The 18399-nt window shown below is 42.3% G+C and overlaps 1 protein-coding gene across 1 annotated transcript; it reads left to right on the forward strand.

Annotated features, from left to right (window-relative positions):
- Positions 1-596: 596 nt before the first annotated feature.
- Positions 597-15148, forward strand: stoml2 (stomatin like 2). Its single transcript, XM_003229094.4, has 10 exons — positions 597-730; positions 4297-4449; positions 6312-6411; positions 6834-6892; positions 7059-7160; positions 9916-10050; positions 11641-11785; positions 12075-12154; positions 13189-13317; positions 14846-15148. The coding sequence occupies exons 1-10, from the start codon at positions 680-682 to the stop codon at positions 14978-14980; spliced, it is 1089 nt and encodes a 362-aa protein (XP_003229142.2). The 5' UTR covers positions 597-679; the 3' UTR covers positions 14981-15148.
- The last annotated feature ends 3251 nt before the right edge of the window (positions 15149-18399 follow it).

The following is an 18399-nucleotide window of genomic DNA, read 5'->3' on the forward strand; positions in this document are numbered from 1 at the left end:
ATAAACGGGTCGGCAGAATGATGGATAAGTGAATATGTTGGATAATAAGGAGAGATTAAGAAAAAGTCTATTAAACATCAAATTAGGTTATGAGTTTACACATTAAGCGCCAAACATCATGTTATACAACAAATTTGACAGAAAAAGTAGTTTAATACGCAGTAATACTATATAGTAATTACTGTATTTACAAATTTAGCAGCAAAATATCACGATATATTGAAAACATTGACTACAAAAATGCGTTGGATAATCCAGAACGTTGGATAAGTGAGACTCTACTGTAAATAAATAAACCTGGCATGATGTGAGTTGTAGTTCACCCACAACCTTTTGTACAATTAAAAAGCGACTTTTTCCAATAACCCGGGCCTTGCCGGATACCCAAGCTAGCAATAAATAAACGCCCAGACCATTAACGTTGCAGCGCGACGACTCTTCCCGGCCACATTCCCAGAGCTGAGGCGGAACTATCGACGCCGCATTTGTTGCTGGGGGGAAAGGTTCCAAACCTCGATCACCGTCCTGGGCCGCTGGAGTCTTCTTCCGCTTTCAGGAGCCGCTCTGGCCATAGCCTACCAATGGCGCTGCTTTTGTTCCTCTATGGTTCCAAACCGGAAGGGAGATTGGCGGAAGGGTTTAAGGGAGGACGCGCACGGATCTCGGCGTGGAGACGGCGATGCTGGCGGCGCGGAGGGCGGCCGGGGGCCTCTTCCTCCTCTTCCGGGAGGTGCGTTCCGGTTTTGGGAGGAATGGGACGTGGGAAAGGGACCCCGAAGGTCCTCTAGTCCGACCCCCTCATGAGGAAATCAGAAACTCCAGGGGCTGCTTTCTCCTTCGTGGTTAGAGCGACAGGAAGGGAACTTTCTGTGATTATATTTATTATTGTGTTGTCGAAGGCCTTCATGGCCGGAATCACTGGGCGGTTGTGCATTTTCCGGACTGTCTGGCCATGTTCCAGAAGCATTCTCTCCTGACGATTCGCCCACATCTATGGCAGGCATCCTCAGAAGTTTAGCAGCTCAGTGATTTAGCCCGCTGCGCCGCCAGGGGTACCCTATAAATAAATACTTAAATAAAATTGAAAAATAGTAATAATAAAAAGAATTGAGAGGTTAGACCAGGGGTCCCCAAACTAAGGCCCGGGGGCCGGATGTGGACCCTAACCTGGCCCCTGTCCTAAACTTTAGATTTAGGGTTGACCTAAGTCTACCTGGTCTTTGGAGGTCTCTTTGCTTATCTATTGTCTTATGAGATCATCTAGATCAGGGGTCCTCAAACTTTTTAAGTGGAGGGCCGGTTCATGGCCCCTCAGATTGTTGAGGGGCCGAATTATCATTAAAAAATTACAAATTCCTATGCACACTGCACATGTCTTATTTGTAGTGCAAAATAAAAAAAACCCAACATTTATTTATGTATTTATTTTTGTTGTTACTACATTTATACCCCACTTAAAAGTTGTATGTACAAACAATATATTATATTATTAGCATAGCACAATATTAGCATTATATATTACTATATTGTACTATACCACTATACCGTAATATTATTAGTAATGTTACATTTGATATATAATATATAATTCATATTATTACATTATACAATATTATTATGTTGTATTATTATTATTATTAGCCACCCTGAGTCCCATGCTGGGTGAGAAGGGCGGGGTAGAAATACTGTAATAAATAAAGAAATATTATATTGTATTACATTATAATATGATCGATATTATATGTATACACAATATATTATATTATTAGGTTTGCACAGTATTAGTAAATTAAAGAAGAAGACAATATTTAAAAATAAAAACAATTTTAACCAATATACTATGTAAACCTATCAGGATTTCAATGGCAAGCGTGGGCCTGCTTCTGGCCAATGAGATAGTCAAGTTAAGAAGGATTGTTGTTGTTGTGCCTTCAAGTCATTTCGGACTTTGGGCAAACCTAAATCTAAAACTGAGGGCAAGGGCCAGGTCAATTACCTTGGAGGGCCGCATCCGGCCCCCGGGCCTTAGTTTGGGGACCCCTGATCTAGATGGTCTTTGGAGGTCTCTTTGCTTAGCTATGGCCTTATGAGACCATCTAGATGGCTTTTGGAGGTCCCTTTACTTACCTATGGTCTTATGAGACCATCTAAATGGTCTTTGGAGGTCTCTTTGCTTACCTATGGTCTTATGAAATCGTTTACATGGCCTTTGAGGGTCCCTTTCTTTACCTATGGTCTTATGAGAACATCTAGATGGTCTTTGGAGGTCTCTTTGCTTAGCTACAGCCTTATGAGACCATCTAGATGGCCTTTGGAGGTCACTTTCCTTACCTATGGCCCTATGAGACTGTCTAGACCCAAAGAACCAAACCCATGACCCTTTGTTGTCTGACTCAGATTGGCTGTGCCTGGCTGAGTTCTCCTGGATTCATCGCTGAGCCTGGAACCCCAGGTTTCGGGGAGGTTTCGCACAATTAAAACTTGTGCGGCAGCTGTGCCCGTACCTTGGAAAGTCAGACTAGGCCATGGTAGTCCACGCTCTGGTTACATCCTGAACAGTCTACTGCAATGCGCTCTATGTTAGGTTGCCTTTGAAGACTGTTTGGAAGCTTCAATTAGTCCAACGGGCGGCAGCCAGATTGCTCACCGGAGCTGCGTATAGGTAACACACAACCCCCCTTTTACATCAGCTCCACTGGCTTCCAGTTTGCTCCCGAGCACAATTCAAAGTGCTGGCTTTAGCCTATAAAGCCTTAAAGCAGTGGTTCTTAACCTGTGGGTCCCCAGATGTTTGACCTTCAACTCCTAGAAATCCTAACAGCGGGTAAACTGGCCAGGATTTCTGGGAGTTGTAGGCCAAAACACCTGGGGACCCACAGGTTGAGAACCACTGCTTTGCACACTATTCCTGATAAATAGTGTTCTTCGAGGTCTGCAAAGACTGCAGCTTTTACGTTAATGGTCCCCAGAAATGTCACTCTGAGGAGGAGGGCGAGCTTTTTTTGTGCAGCTCCAGAGATAAGACAGAAAGCAATGGATTCCACTTGCAGGAAAAGAGATTCTACCTCAACCTTGGGAAAAGCCTGTAAGGTATTACATAATAATAATAATATCGGTGGTTCGAATGCGGGGAACAAGGTGAGTTCCTGCTGTTAGCCCCAGCTTCTGCCAACCTAGCAGTTTGAAAACATGCAAAATTTGAGTAGATCAGTAGGTACCGCTCTGGCAGGAAGGTAACAGTGCTCCATGTATTCATGCTGGCCATATGACCTTGGAGGTGTCTATGGACAAGACTAGCTCTTTGACTTAAAAATGGAGATGAGCACCAACCCCCAGAGTCGGACACGACTAGACCTTTGTCTTTATTTATTTATAAAGACATTTACGTACTGCCTTTGAGGCTTACCTCCTCTACAAGTACCCTCAAGGTGGCTTATTATAACAATAACACAAAATACAAGAAAGAAAAATCAGACTGTAGAAACCACTAAAGGATAGCACAATTAATAAATTAAACCCACTGAGAACCTAGCAGAATATATTTTTCTTCACTGCCCACAGAAGTTAGTTATTAACTATCTATATATATAAAAGAGTGATGGAATCCTGGCACCGAGCAAAACAACAAAACTAAACACTCCCCAACCTCGAAATTTCACAACACAATCCATCATCCACGCCTCGAGGTTGAAACCACAAACCTCCACAGGGCCTAAAAAACTCCAAAAACCGGAGCTATTCAGTGCAATTCCAATGAGCCACAGCAACGCGTGGCAGCGCACAGCTAGTGGTAATACAATTGTTGAAAGCAGAGGTGATTACATTGCAAACTCGAGACATAGTTATGCTGTTACGGATCTGGATTAGAGTCCCTGCATTATTTCCATTTACGAAGGGCAAAATCCACCTTGAGAAGAGAAAGAGAGAATTATAAATTTGAGAGTAAAAGATATGCATGTTCAAAATGTTAGTCTGCTTCAACCTTTATATTTCACCAGATAATGTACCTATCTGTTTTAATAATTAATAATAATAAAATATTACTATAACTATTATTATCATTATATCCCTTTAAAAGCCTGAGCCATCCCTCGGTTCTTTTGAGTTGGGTCTTGAAGGGTCTGTGCACCAACATTTGGTCCAGATATATTAAACCTCATGGAAGCCTTCATGGTGCAAACTGACCCACGAACCAACCTACTCGGTGTCCTGGTCTCTAGAGCAGCAGGAAGCAAGTGTGTGTTATCTCCTCTTAACTCCCTTCCTCCCTGTCGTCTTTCCCCCTTATTCCTGCAGAGCGGCAGGCGGCCGTTGCGCCCAGCCCGGTTGTCCCCAGTGCCCCAGAGATGGTCCTCCAGCCTCCCCATGAACACCGTGGTCCTCTTCGTGCCGCAGCAGGAAGCCTGGGTGGTGGAACGGATGGGTCGCTTCCACCGCATCCTGGAGCCCGTAAGGAAGCTGTAGTTTCTGTTAGGAATGTTTGGTATCTAGAGCAGAGTGCAAACACAACCAGTGCTATACATGACCTTATGCTAGGAAACAGGAGGGACAATAAGCATAGTGCTCTGGTAAGGTTTAAAAAGGCAAAAAGTATATTTATTGTTGCAGTAATAAATCTCAGTCGCTAGACAAAATAAAATTACCTAGCTTTGCTAGAAAGGTCCCTAATGCTGAGTCTCATGTCTCTGCATCGGGCATCTTGAGGCAGAGAAGTCTCATGCTGCTCCCTTCTGAAACTTAAGTGCAATAAAGCATTAAAATATGGGAATAAAAGAGGGGATGACTTCTCATTGCAGACAGGAAGCAAAATACCTTGACCTATATAGATCTAGTTTCTTTGAGTCTCCTGCAGAGGAGATAAAGCGGGGCATAAATAAATAAATAAATAAATAAATAAATAAATAAAATAACACAAGTGAAAACAAGCAGGCATGTCCTACAGGCTTCTCTCTATCCCTAATTGCTCTCTATATACAAGTGTATATAGTGTGTGTGAGAGAGTACACATACACATACAGGCACACACACACACATATAAAATAGTAGATGGACAGAAGACAGTTACGTAACTTGGGTGGAAGAGTTCATAATGCTGGTTCCCAAGTCTTTGCATCAGGCATTCTGAGGCAGAGAGAAGCCTCATGGTGCTCCCTTCTCAAAATAAAGGGAAATAAAGCACAAAACATTTATCGGAAGCGGGGGAGTGGCCTCTCCATGCAGGCAGGGAGACTTACATAGATCTAGGAAACACAAGTGAAAACAAATCAGCAGGCATGTCCCACATACTACCCTCGGTCCCTAATTGCTCTCTCTATAGATGTGTGTGTGTAGGTATATAATCAGAACAAAGGATAGATGGACAAAAAAGTTACCTAACTGGTAGAAGAGTCCATAATGCTGACTCTCAAGTCCCATGATGTGCTCTCCTCAAACACACAGTGACTTTTGGGAAAATGGGAATGATCTCATGCAGGCAGGAAGCAAGCACTTTGAGTTACACAGATTTAGGAAACAATATCTTGAAAACAAGACAGTAGGCATGCACTACAGGGTCCCCTCTGTCCTTAATTGCTTTCTCTGTACAACTGCTGATGCTTCTTCAATTCCAATCACTTCTCCTTCAAGCAGGAGGAGTAACTTCAAGAAACGCTTACCAGAAATAAGGGTTTTTGTGGGGGGGAGGGGAGCATTTAGATTTCAGATCCATCACACTTGTGATAACTGAGTTCTTGGAGATGTGTTAGCCTTCATTTGATCATGCAGAAATAAAATTGAATATTTGCCGTATATATGTTGTGCTCCGCCCTGAGTCTCTTTCGGGGTGAGAAGGGTGGAATATAAATGTTTTAAACAAATAATAAATAAAACTAGAAACCAGGGACTGGGGTGGTGGGTCTTTGTAACTGGGGTTCACACCTGTATCTACTCCATGTCTGAGGTTTTGTTGTCATTGCCGGCTTCGGTGTAAAGGTGGCCTTGAGAATGAGAAACCACCATCAGCTTTCAAAGTCTGCTGAAGAAGTTTGCTTGAAGTTTGGTTCTGTCTTGTTCACCGTGTATTACTTTGTGCTTAGTTCGTGTTTTAGGTTTGCCGCTTTGAAGAGAAATGCTTTGAAACTACTTTATTGTAATAAGAGAGATAAAGTTAGAAACCCTTTGGGCAGTTGCTCACACAGAGCGCTTCTAGGTGTGTCTCCACCAGAACAAAACGAAGCCTTGGCTTTGGGATGACGAGACTTTCTTGAAATATGATACAAAGGGCAAGATGGTTCTCCTGAAGAAAGATTTTCCCCTTTTTGTCTCTTTTCTAGGGACTGAACTTCCTCATCCCGATACTGGATCGCATTCGCTATGTGCAAAGCCTCAAGGAAATTGTCATCAATGTGCCTGAGCAGTCGGCTGTGACGCACGGTGAGCAAAGCCCCTGTTAACACTAAGGGACACCCTCTTGTTTACGGACTTCCATCGCTATCTTGCTGCATAGATTTTATTTGTATTTCTTAAACACAGGCAGAACAGGGTCATATTATTTTCCTGAAAAGATGACAGCAGTGAATTAATTGATTTAGATTGAAATATCTTGGACAGAGAGTTGTGGAGTGCTGCCATGCAGATGAAGGGATTTATTTCTTTTTATCTATAGCAGAAGGATTTTTGATTTCAGATGCAGGAAAAGGTCTGAAGCAGTACATTGCCTCTCCAGGCCACTTCTATCCTCCCCTGGGCCCTCTGAATCTATCCCAGCATCCCCTTCCTCATCTTCTGAGTACTCAGAATCTGACCAGGGTACAACACCCTTCGACTTCCCTAAAACGGTTTCTGTCTCCTTGCAGATAATGTGACTCTCCAGATCGATGGTGTCCTGTATTTGCGCATCATGGACCCTTACAAGGTACCCTTGTGCCCTGTTGAATCCCTGCTGGGTTCTTCTGAGACAGGGAGGCCTTTCTCCTTTGGAGTATGGGATGGGGAGGCTATTCCTAGTCCTCTAAGTCCTCGCTTTTTGTTGTTTGTTCCTTATAGTCCTTCCGACCCTCTCCTTTTTCCTCATCCTCCAGGCTAGCTATGGAGTGGAGGACCCAGAGTATGCTGTGACCCAGCTGGCCCAGACCACCATGCGATCGGAGCTGGGAAAGCTCTCCCTCGACAAAGTCTTCCGGGTGAGAGGTGGGAGGAGAGCATGCCTTTTGGGTTGGGGAAGGACTCATGCGATGGACGGGTTCTGCATAATAAGAGGGGTTGCACTGCGGCCTTAAAGCCTCTTTTCACCACAAATCACACCCAGTCCAGGTAGTCCAATAAGTATAGGTCTATTAAAAGCAAAGGTTTATGAAAAGCAGAGTATATAAAAAGCAAGCAAATTCAAAAGAGCAAGTCAAAGTTCAAAGGGCTATTTCCACGGAAACCAAGAATTCAGAAATCCATTCAAAGAAAGTTGACAATAACAGTGTTCCAAGATTTCCAAAGGCAAGATAACATGATTCCAAGGCAGGCCAAACCAGGCCACACATGAATTAAAGCAAGAACAGCTTGACGCTTGAATACATGAATTCCAAGAATGTAGGCCACAAGAAACCAAGAGCTCTTGACTCGAATGCAGTGTTGCTCTCACAAAGATTGTACCCAGATGAACCACTTTTAAAAAGCCAGACTCCCACCCATGAGATCATTTCTCCTACTCCTGCCTTCCCATTCCTTATCTCTAATTTGCTTGGAGAAGCGAGTCTGTCTTAATTCCATGCTCTGTCTTCTCAATTCTGATCTTTTTTACATCGACAAACATTCGTCTCCCACATTTCAGCCTGCTAAGCTTGCACTTATGGCAGGTTCCCATGGGACGGATACTGCCAATAGCTCTAACAATGAGGGAGAAAGGAGCCCCTGAAGTTTCCCCGTTGGCACAATTAGTTACTTAAGGTAATGAAAAAGTAGTTAACTTGTTATGGTTATGATACAGACCATGTCCAATTTTGGAAATACTTTAGAAATGATTCTCCCCTTCCAATTTTGTAATGAATATTGAAACAGTTTTTTCATTGATCACACAAGCCTAATTGTCGTACCTCAGGTTAGCTTCACTTTGCTAAAGACACCAGGCTGCACACAGAACGTAATCTTTTATAGTTTATTAGGAAATAAGCAGTAAAATAGTTCATAAAAGGTAAAAGTTCAGTTCCAAAATATAGTTACAAAACAAGGCTGTAATCATCAATTCCATAGAAGCATAGGCATGAAAAAAAGTCTTTTCAAAGGAAGCCAAAGTTCCAGCAACGAGAATATGTCTAGGCTACAAGGTAATACAGGAATGCAGACTTGATAAAGGAAAGCAGACTTGGTTCTTGACTCTAGCTAAGAAGTTGCTTTTGACAAAGATCTCTTTCAGCAGACTGTTTTAATAGCATAACATGAAGGCATTTCTTTGCCCTTTGCCCTCCCTCTTATTTGCTATTTGGAGGCTTCTACACAACCCCCGAAATTCCAGCCGACTAGCGCGATCGAGCTCAGCGGCCTCATTGTCAAGGCCGTCAAGGCCACCTAGCTCGTTAGTGTTATCAGAGCTACTCTCCCCTTCTGCTTCTTGCACCTGGAAACCACCATCAGAAACAACGTCATTTCTTCCCATGGGAAAAACTCCCTGCTCTTCATCTCCCACAGCAGGAACATTCTGCACCTGAATCCCATAATTCCCATCAGAGTCATCTTGAAACTCTTCCTGAATCTGAATCCCATCATTATGCACTTGCATCCCAGAATCCTCATCAGAGTCACACAAAGGCAAAGGCTGAGTCACAACACTAATATACATGTAACTAACACTAAATAGTTGTCTTACTAGCTGCTACAAAATCTTACAACACTGAATCTAAAGCAAACACACTAACCTAATGCATATCTACACTAACATACACTTACTGCATTTATAACTACAAAAACAATTGAACCAACCTCACCCTCATTGTCTGTGGATTTTTTTAACCATTACATACTACTCTCTTTAGGTAACATAGTCTAACTACACTACTACTTCGAAAACATTCCTCTAATTCAGTGGTTCTCAACCTGTGGGTCCCCAGGTGTTTTGGCCTACAATTCTCAGAAATTCCAGCCAGTTTTCCAGCTGTTAGGATTTCTGGAAGTTGAAGGCCAAAACATCTGGGGACCCACAGGTTGAGAAACAATGCTCTAATTCATACATCCACAATTGACCCCACTGTCACTCAGCCTTGTCTTTGACAAAGAGTTTCCCTTTGTTGCATCAAGAATGCAGACCAAGCACCTTCTTTCATGAGTCAAGAGGAAACCCTTTGTTGAGTGGTTCTCACAGATTTAAAGCTCTACATTGTGATTGCAGAACATGCGCAAATAAAGCTGAGTTTAGCTCTCACAGTGAAACTTAACAACATGCTCAAAGGAAAAGGGGGGGGGGGAAACAATGATTCGGTTATACAGATTTCAGTTGCAATGCAGAGTGATTGTATCCTGTCCTTGAGAAGTTGCATTTTATGTGTAGAACTGAATTAAACTGCTGACATGTTAAAAAACAAACCTCAGCGGTTTATCTAAAAAGGAGGAGTTTGAAATGAAAGTTGGAGGCACTTTGGTTTTTTAAAAAGGTCTTTTTAATACTATAACCCAGGCATGGGCAAACTTTGGTTCTCCTCCAGGTGTTTTGGATTTCAGCTCCCACAATTCCTAACAACCTACCGGTTGTTAGGAGTGGTACAAATTAAAGGCCAAAATACCTGGAGGAGGACCGAAGTTTGCCCATAACCTATAAGAGACAGTTCTAAGCTAAAATCTCAAGATGCTTCTCAAACATAAAATTAGGTTTTCTGGTAATTTTACCAGTGTTAGGAAAGTCTACTCACAATCTTACGGTCCCCCCATTCACTGGCCCACCCTTTGTCTTCCCAGGAGCGCGAAAGCCTGAATGCCAGCATTGTGGACGCCATCAACCAGGCCTCAGATTACTGGGGCATCCGGTGCCTGCGCTACGAGATCAAGGACATCCACGTGCCGCCCCGTGTGAAGGAATCCATGCAGATGCAGGTTAGAGTCATAGTGTTGATGCAGAGTGCCCCAACATGTCTAGTCTTTTTACTTCCCAATCAAAGACTAGAAATGAGGAGATTAAAAATGTGGAAGAACTAAAGAGTGGTTTACAATCAAGTCAAGCCAAGAAAGCCTCAAGAAAATGCCACATTTGACGTATTTCTTCATCGTGGGTTTTATAGTCTCAAATTGATGCAAACACACACACACGCAAAATTAAACTTCCTTTTCACCCTTTTTTCTTTCTGTAATTTCCCCCTTGCAGATTTTCCTACAGCTCTGCACCTTTGTCTCTCTGTTCTGAAAACAATCTTGTTTTGGAAAACATTTCATGTACATTTTTCTCCCCCTCCCATCACTGTTGGATCAATCTGATCTCCTTCTACCTTTCACCCATTTCTCTTGTCCTGGAAATGTTTAGTAGCACTATTTTCCCCCAAATTTCTTCACTCTTTCTCCTTCTTGCCTCCTTTAACCCATTCATTAAAGGGCCAGGCTGTGGCGCAGCTGGTTAGTAGCCAGCTGCAATAAATCACTATTGATTTAGTAATCATGAGTTCGAAGCTAGCCCGTGTCGGATTGAGCACCCGACCATTAAAAATAGGCCAGCTCATTGTTGACCTAAGCAACCCGAAATACACTTGCATCTGTAAAGTAGGAAATTTAGGTACCACTTATGCGGGGAGGCTAATTTAACTAATTTACAACACCATAAAAATCAGCCAGCAGCATGTAGGAAGGAATGAGGAAGTAATCCATCAAGGATTCAGTGTTACAGTGGATGATGAAGCAGCAGCTCCCCCTGTGGCTGGAATCGAGCATACCCTCAGGAAGCTGGAAGCTGGAAAATGTTAAATTGCCTCTGTGTCTTCATCTCTGTCTCTGTCTGTATGTCATATGGCATTGAATGTTTGCCATGTATGTGTACATTGTGATCCGCCCTGAGTCCCCATCGGGGTGAGAAAGAAGGGCGGAATAGAAATACTGTAAATAAATAAATAAATAAACAATAAACTTCTTTGGGAAATTTACTTTATATTTCCCTAGTCCAAATAATAAAATCATAGAATTAGAAGAGATCACCAAGGCTATCCAGTACAATCCCATTCTGTCATGAAGGAAGTCACAATCAGAGCACTCCCAACAAATGTCCATGCTTCCTCTGTTTACAGACCTTCAGAGAGAGAGACTCCATTGGCAGCATGTTCAACAGCTCTAACTGTCAGGTCATTCTTCTTAGTGTTGATGTGGAGTCTTTTTTTCCTCGCAGTTTGAATCCACTGCTATATTGTCCCTTGATCCCAGCAGAAAGCAAGGCCTTCCCCCCTCCTCAATGAGACTTTCTTTCAAATGTTGAAACATGGCTCTCATGTGGTTTCTTCGCCTTCACAGTACAATGTGAAAGGGATATAGGAGCCTTAGCAGACCACAAGCTGAATGTGAGTTGACAATGTGATTCTAGGATGGATAAACAGGAGCATAGCGTCTAGTAGGCTGTTAGGAATTGTGGGAGTTGAGGTCCAAAAGAAGAGCCCAAGTTTGCCCACGCCTGGTTTATAGTGTTCTAAGTGTTGCTTTTGGTTCCAGGTGGAGGCCGAGCGGCGCAAGCGGGCCACTGTCCTGGAGTCGGAAGGCACGCGAGAGTCTGCCATCAATGTGGCGGAAGGACAAAAGCAGGCTCAGATCCTGGCCTCTGAAGCAGAAAAGGCAGAGCAAATCAACCAGGCTGCGGGTAAGAGTTGGGTCATATCTGTATCTATAGAACTGTTGCTGCATTTATTATGTAACTGTCCTATCGGCTGTTAGGAATGGTGTGAGTTAAAGTCCAAAACACCCGGAGGGCCAAAGTTTGCCCATGCCTGCCTGATTTAACCACTTTAGTGCTAAAGCAACTTCTCTTGGAACCCAGAATGTAAACACAATTTGATTTGAGCTTTTGTTTTCTTTTGAGGAAGGGCCTGGGTGTGTTGGTGAGTTTATCTGCTCTGCTGGTCTCACTCACCTCTTTGCTTCATTTCCAGGGGAGGCCAGTGCTATTCTGGCGAAGGCAAAGGCCAAAGCGGAGGCGATTCGGCTCCTGGCAGCTGCTCTGACACAGCAGGTAATGCAGGAGGGGGCTATGTGGAGAATGCTGTTTCTGGGAACCACGTGAGCCTCTCCCCCAGACTCAGGAGAGAGAGAAAGAGAGAAAGCAAGCACCTTAGAGTTGCAAAAATTCCTCTGCACCCCCTCCCTTTATTCTGCTTTTGAGTTCTGGGTATCTCCCTGATAATGAAACAAACTACATAAATATGGGGTGGGATGAGGAAGGGGATGCTTCTTGCCTTTGTGGGTCTTCAGCCTGTGTTCTTTCAGACCCTAGATTTGTCTCTTTTTTTGGGTCATTCTGCCCTGGCTATCTCCCTCTAAAGAAAGGTAACTGGGAGCCAGCATGGGCAACTCTCACTTGCTATACAGTAGGGTGGAATGGCCAGCATTTCCTCCTCCTTGGTCTCTCCTCATGTGCCGCCCATTTGATATCTGGACAACCTGCTTTACCTACCATAATAAAAATCCTCTTCGCCCTAAGCATGACTCACCCAAGAAGACTTTTGTTAATGTGGGGTTTGTGTATAGATAGTGTTTAAATGCAATTTGTGTCTTGTTTGTATTGCATACTGATTGCATCATCCAGAGTGTGCTATAGTCTGGTAAGAGTTAATTACTAAGAAGCTGTGGTGTCCTTGATGTGTGGCTGGAACTGGGGAGTGTCCAGACACAAGTGTGTATGCATTGCTGATTGCATCAGATCTGTTCTGTTCTGTTCTGTCTGCCTAGAGTGAGAGTCCTGTGTCTATTGTCTGCAAGTCTGTTTGTCTTGTACAGTAAAACTTTGTATATAGTTTTACCAAAGTCTCTGGATGTCACTTCGTTCTGCATTCCACTGACTCCATCTACTGCTGCGCTGCAAATTACTCTGACAACTTTGTCATTCAAAACTTTGCTTTATGGATTGAGAAGGCTGCATTCCTGGTTTGCACTGGGGGTGCCTTTTCAAGGGACCTCCTTTTTGGGTTTGGTGACAGAGCCCCTGCTCTTTCTCTTTCCTTGTTGTCCTTGGCTAATTGACTGCCCATTGCTTCCTCCCACTTGCAGAACGGCAACTCGGCAGCGTCCCTCTCCGTGGCCGAGCAGTACGTGAGTGCCTTCTCTAAGCTGGCGAAGGAGTCCAACACCGTCCTCCTGCCCTCCAGCACAGGAGACGTCAGCAGCATGGTGGCCCAGGTTTGTGGGATACGGGCGGGCGAATAGTAGCTATTAGGGGTGTGCAAATGTTCATTTTTCAATTATTTTCAGATCAAATTCATTAGATTTGTGCATATTAATCAATATTAAAAACATGTAGGGAAGGTGTGGGGGGGGATTTAAGAATCGAAACACTCACCAATAATTTTTGTTAAGATTCTGTAACATTCGGATGCCTCCCGAGGTCAGTTTAATTTTCAGTATAAGCATTACCAATTTTCTTAAAGACAAGAGAACAGAAAGTATTAAAAAAAACAATGTTTTCCTGTTTTTCTTTGGCAAAAGCACTGGGAGCGGGACTAGCAAACTTAGGCTTTAGACTGAGAACACAGTATTCTTAGAAATGCAGTTTGGGAATGCGAGGCCCTTTGTGGAAGAGACTGCATAAGACCCTGCCCTGAACTACATTTCCCAGAATGCAGTTCTCAGCTTCAGAAAGCCCCAATGAGATCTGCAGTAGCCAGTCGTTTAGAGTCAGTCTAATAATATTAAATAAAATTATTTAATCTGCAAAGAGGACTAAAATTAGTAAGTAATAGTACAAATCTGTGCTAAGTTGTAGTTATGTAGTTGCATGTCATAAAGACAGACAGATGTTCAAGGGGATTGCTGTTGTCGCTTTTTGGCTAAAATTGTTTTTGGCTAAACTTTTAAAAATCACCAAACATCTGTATATGTGTGAATCTTTCTGAAACTTCTGAGGATTGATGCCCTGGTTATCTTGTGCATTGTATATAAAATTCAAATAGATACCCTGTTTCCCTGAAAATAAGACCTCCCCAGAAAATAAGACCTAGTAGAGGTTTTGCTGAATTGCTAAATATAAGGCCTCCCCGAAAGTAAGACCTAGTAAAGTTTTCGTTTGGAAGTATGCAGGATTGGTAAATGTACATATCATAGATTGTTGTACATGGAAATAAAGGTAGTAACAAGAAATCATAATAATAACTTTATTCTTGTATCCCACCTCCATCTCCCAGAAGGGACTCAGGGCAGCTTTACACAGGGACAAGCCCAACAACAACATAAATTTACATTTACATAATATAGAAATTCTTGAAAGGATTCAGTTTGGTTATGCTGGTTTGTAATGACAACTACTCTACAGTAGATAATAAATTTTCATTTTTTAAAAATTCACATGTGAATTCTTCTTTGTGGAAAAATAAGACATCCCCTGATCTTTGGGAGCAAAAATTAATATAAGACACTTTCTTATTTTCAGGGAAACAGGGTAGCTCTTGTAGTTTTTTTTAAAGGTGTTGTCTATAAAAACTTTGAAACTTCACTTATCTTGAAATAAGTGAAATGTTTTGAAATTTGGTGGGCTAACAATGGTAAATCAGTTCTACACATAGCTGTAGGAATTGTGGGAGTTGAAGTCCAAAACACACGAAGAGAGGGCCGAAGTTGGCCTATGCCTGCTATAAAGTCACAGCCTGGCTGTGTGAGAGTGTTTGTGGGCCACTTCACTGACCTTGCCTTCTTTTTCTCCTCCTTTCCGAAGGCCATGGGCATCTACAAATCCCTGAGCAAAGCCCCTCTGCCAAAGGCCCCGGAAGCCGCCAGTGCCCCTTCCCTCCAAGCCCAGCAGCCCTTCAGCATTGAACCCTCCGAGGCGGACCAGCCAGCCAGCAGCTAACAGAAAGGTCAGCGGGCAACGAGGCGGCTCTTTGTGGCCCCTTCTGCCTGCCGTAGGTCGATTTGCTCTTCTTGGACTCTTGACTCCCCCTCTTCCACAAACAGATACACACACTTTGTTTTGTTTTCTAATTTGGATTTAATCATGTAATAAAGAGACACGAGCTGGGCCTTGTCTGCCTTCTTGAGTGGAGCGAGGGAGTGTATCATTCTTGGGGGGTGGAGAGCTGAAGAAAAACAGAATGAAGAAAAACAGAATGGGGCCCGGCTGTGGCACAGGCTGGTAAGCAGCTGCTGCAATAAATCACTCTGACCATGAGGTCATGAGTTCGAGGCCAGCCCGTGGCGGGGTGAGCACCCATCAATTAAAAATAAAATATAGCCCCTGCTCGTTGCTGACCTAGCAACCCGAAAGATAGTTGCATCTATCAAGTAGGAAATAAGGTACCGCTTATAAAAAAAAGTGGGGAGGCAAGTTTAACTAATTTACAACGTTGGAATGAGGAAGTGCTGTCAGAGTGGATGATGAAGCAGCTGCTCCCCCCTGTGGCCAGAATCGAACATCCCCTCAGGAGAAGGTTAAATTGCCTCTGTGTCTGTCTGTCTGTCTGTCTCTGTTCGATGTGGTTATGGGCATTGAATGTTTGCCCTATATGTACATAATGTGATCCGCCCTGAGTCCCCTTTGGGGTGAGAAGGGCGGAATATAAATACTGTAAATTTAATTTAATTTAATTTAATTTATATACCCAGGTTTGCCAATAATATCCACCAACATTCCGTTTTTTGTTCTTGAGTTGGGAGTAGAGTCACTGCTTTGGGAGACAATGGTGATCTTTGGGCATTCGGACAACGTGGCCAGTCCAGCGGAGTTGATGGCGAAGGAGCATGGCTTCAATGCTGGTGGTCTTTGCTTCTTCCATCGCGCTGGCATTTGTCCGCATGTCTTCCCAAAAGATTTGCAGGATTTTTCTGAGGCAACGCTGGTGGAATCGTTCCAGGAGTTGAGTGTGACCGTCCACGTTTCTCAGGCATATAACAGGGTTGGGAGGAAAATAGCTTTATAAACAAGCACCTTGGTGTGTCTATGAATGTCCCGATCCTCAAACTCTCTCTGCTTCATTCAGAAGAATGCTGCACTCGCAGAGCTCAGTATTTCAGTGTCAATGTTGATTTTCATGGAGAGGTGGCTGCCAAAGGAACTGAAATGGTCCACATTTTCTAACGTTACACCATTAAGCTGTATTCCTGGCATTGCAGAGAGATTGGCTGGTGCCTGTTGGAAGAGCACTGGTTTTCTCGATGTTCAATGAGAGGCCGAGCTCCTCGTATGCTTCTGCAAAGGTGTTTAGAGTGACTTGTAGATTTTCTTCTGAATTCAAACAGACTACGTTATCATCAGCATATTGGAATTCTATAACAGATGTTGTGACCTTGGTTTTGGTTTTCAGTCTGCTGAGACGAAATAGCTTGCCATCGGTCTGGTAGATGATAGATGTTGGCGGACAGGAAAGGAGATTGAACGATGGTCTTAAAGCTAACCTTAAAAATTGTGGCAGAAGGCCTTTTAGAAAACGCTGATGATTTGGGAAAACGTTGCTATAGAGAGAAAGTTACTTTTCAAGGATAAAAGTACATCAGGACAAAACTGTCACTTGGAGTTATGCTTACAACAGAAGAACAGATAGGACAGCCAGGGTCATAGGCTATAGTTGCGTCGTTGTTAAGATCCAACATGTGCCTTCCTGCTTGTTAGAATTATAGAAAGCCAATGGAAATGTGTAGTAGTTAAGATGCAATTTTAGACCAATAAGAGCATTGATCTTTGTACACCAATGAGAACATGCTTTCAATTTTTTTTTGTGAAAGTGATAAAAGGCCTTGCAACCCTATTTCAGGTTGCGACAAAACCTTTGATTGCATTGTACAGTAGAGTCTCGCTTATCCAACATGAACAGGCCAGCAGAACGTTGGATAAGCGAATATGTTGGATAATATGGAGGGATTAAGGAAAAGCCTATTAAATGTCAAATTAAGTTATGATTTTACAAATTAAGCACCAAAACATCATGTTTTACAGCAAACAGACAGAAAAAGCAGTTCAGTACACGACAACGTTATGTAGTAATTACTGCATTTACGAATTTAGCACCAAAACATCGCAATGTATTGAAAACATTGACTACAAAAACATTGACTACTAACAAATTGACTACAAATAAAGATAGAATTGCATAAAATGGACTTACAGTAACAACATTGTCGGAAGTTAAATCTGTAAAAAAAAGTTCAGTCCTTGCTACCCAGAGAACCTCGTGAGGAAAGGAATGAGGAAGTATCCATCAAGGACTCGGTGTCACAGTGGATGATGAAGCAGCAGCACCCCCTGTGGCCGGAATCGAGCATACCCTCATGAAGCCTGGAAGCTGGAAAATGTTAAATAGTCTTAATTCAAAATACACCTCTCAATTTTCCATTTAATGTGAAGTTTTTGAATTAAATTATACTCATGACCTTTCAGTTTGGTTGGAGGACCTGCAGAGAACACTTTTGGCATTTTTCGATTCTATGGTAATAATAGTAATAATAATAATAATAATAATACTGTATTTTTCTATCCCGCCTCCATCTCTCGAGGGGACTCAGGGCGGCTAACATGGGGCCAAGCCTAAAGAACAAAACACAAACATAATTAAAACACAAGTAAATAGTATAACAAAAACAAGAATAAAATAAAACTGGGGGTGGTTGTGGGGGAAGAGAAGGGATCTATGTAATTGCTGCAATAACATGTTTCATGTGTATGTCAATGTTTGATGTTTTTATAGTTTTAATGGTTTAATCTACAGTTACATGTTTTTGATTTAGATATGTGATATATTTTTATACATATGTGAGCCATTGAATTTTGCCATTTATTATGTTGTAAACTGCTTTGAGTCCCCCCAGGGGTGAGAAAAGCGGTATAGAAATGCAGATAATAATAATAATAATAATAATAATAATAATAATAATAATAATAATATTTTTTCCGTGTCAGGAGCAACCGGATAATAATAATGATAATATTATATAATACGAATATTATATTCATATTATAATAATCTGAAAATACATCACACAGTCCTAGACACTTGGAAAGTGTTCGACTTGTGATTTTGTGATACGAAATCCAGCATATCTATCTTGTTTACTGTGTCATACAATAAAAGAATAATAATAACACAATAACAAAATAATAATTGATTTTACCTAAATTTAATACCAGCGATATTTAATTCTGATCCAATGTTTATATATTTGCAGATTTTGTATTGTACTGAAGTGCTTTTAACGCCTGGTTCAGAGAAAAAGTGGGGTATAAATAAACAACAACAACAACAACAACAATAATAATAATAATGAGAGATGTTGCATGAG

This window comes from Anolis carolinensis, chromosome 2 (assembly GCF_035594765.1).
Source record: "Anolis carolinensis isolate JA03-04 chromosome 2, rAnoCar3.1.pri, whole genome shotgun sequence".
In the NCBI taxonomy this organism is placed as follows: Eukaryota; Metazoa; Chordata; class Lepidosauria; order Squamata; family Dactyloidae; genus Anolis; species Anolis carolinensis.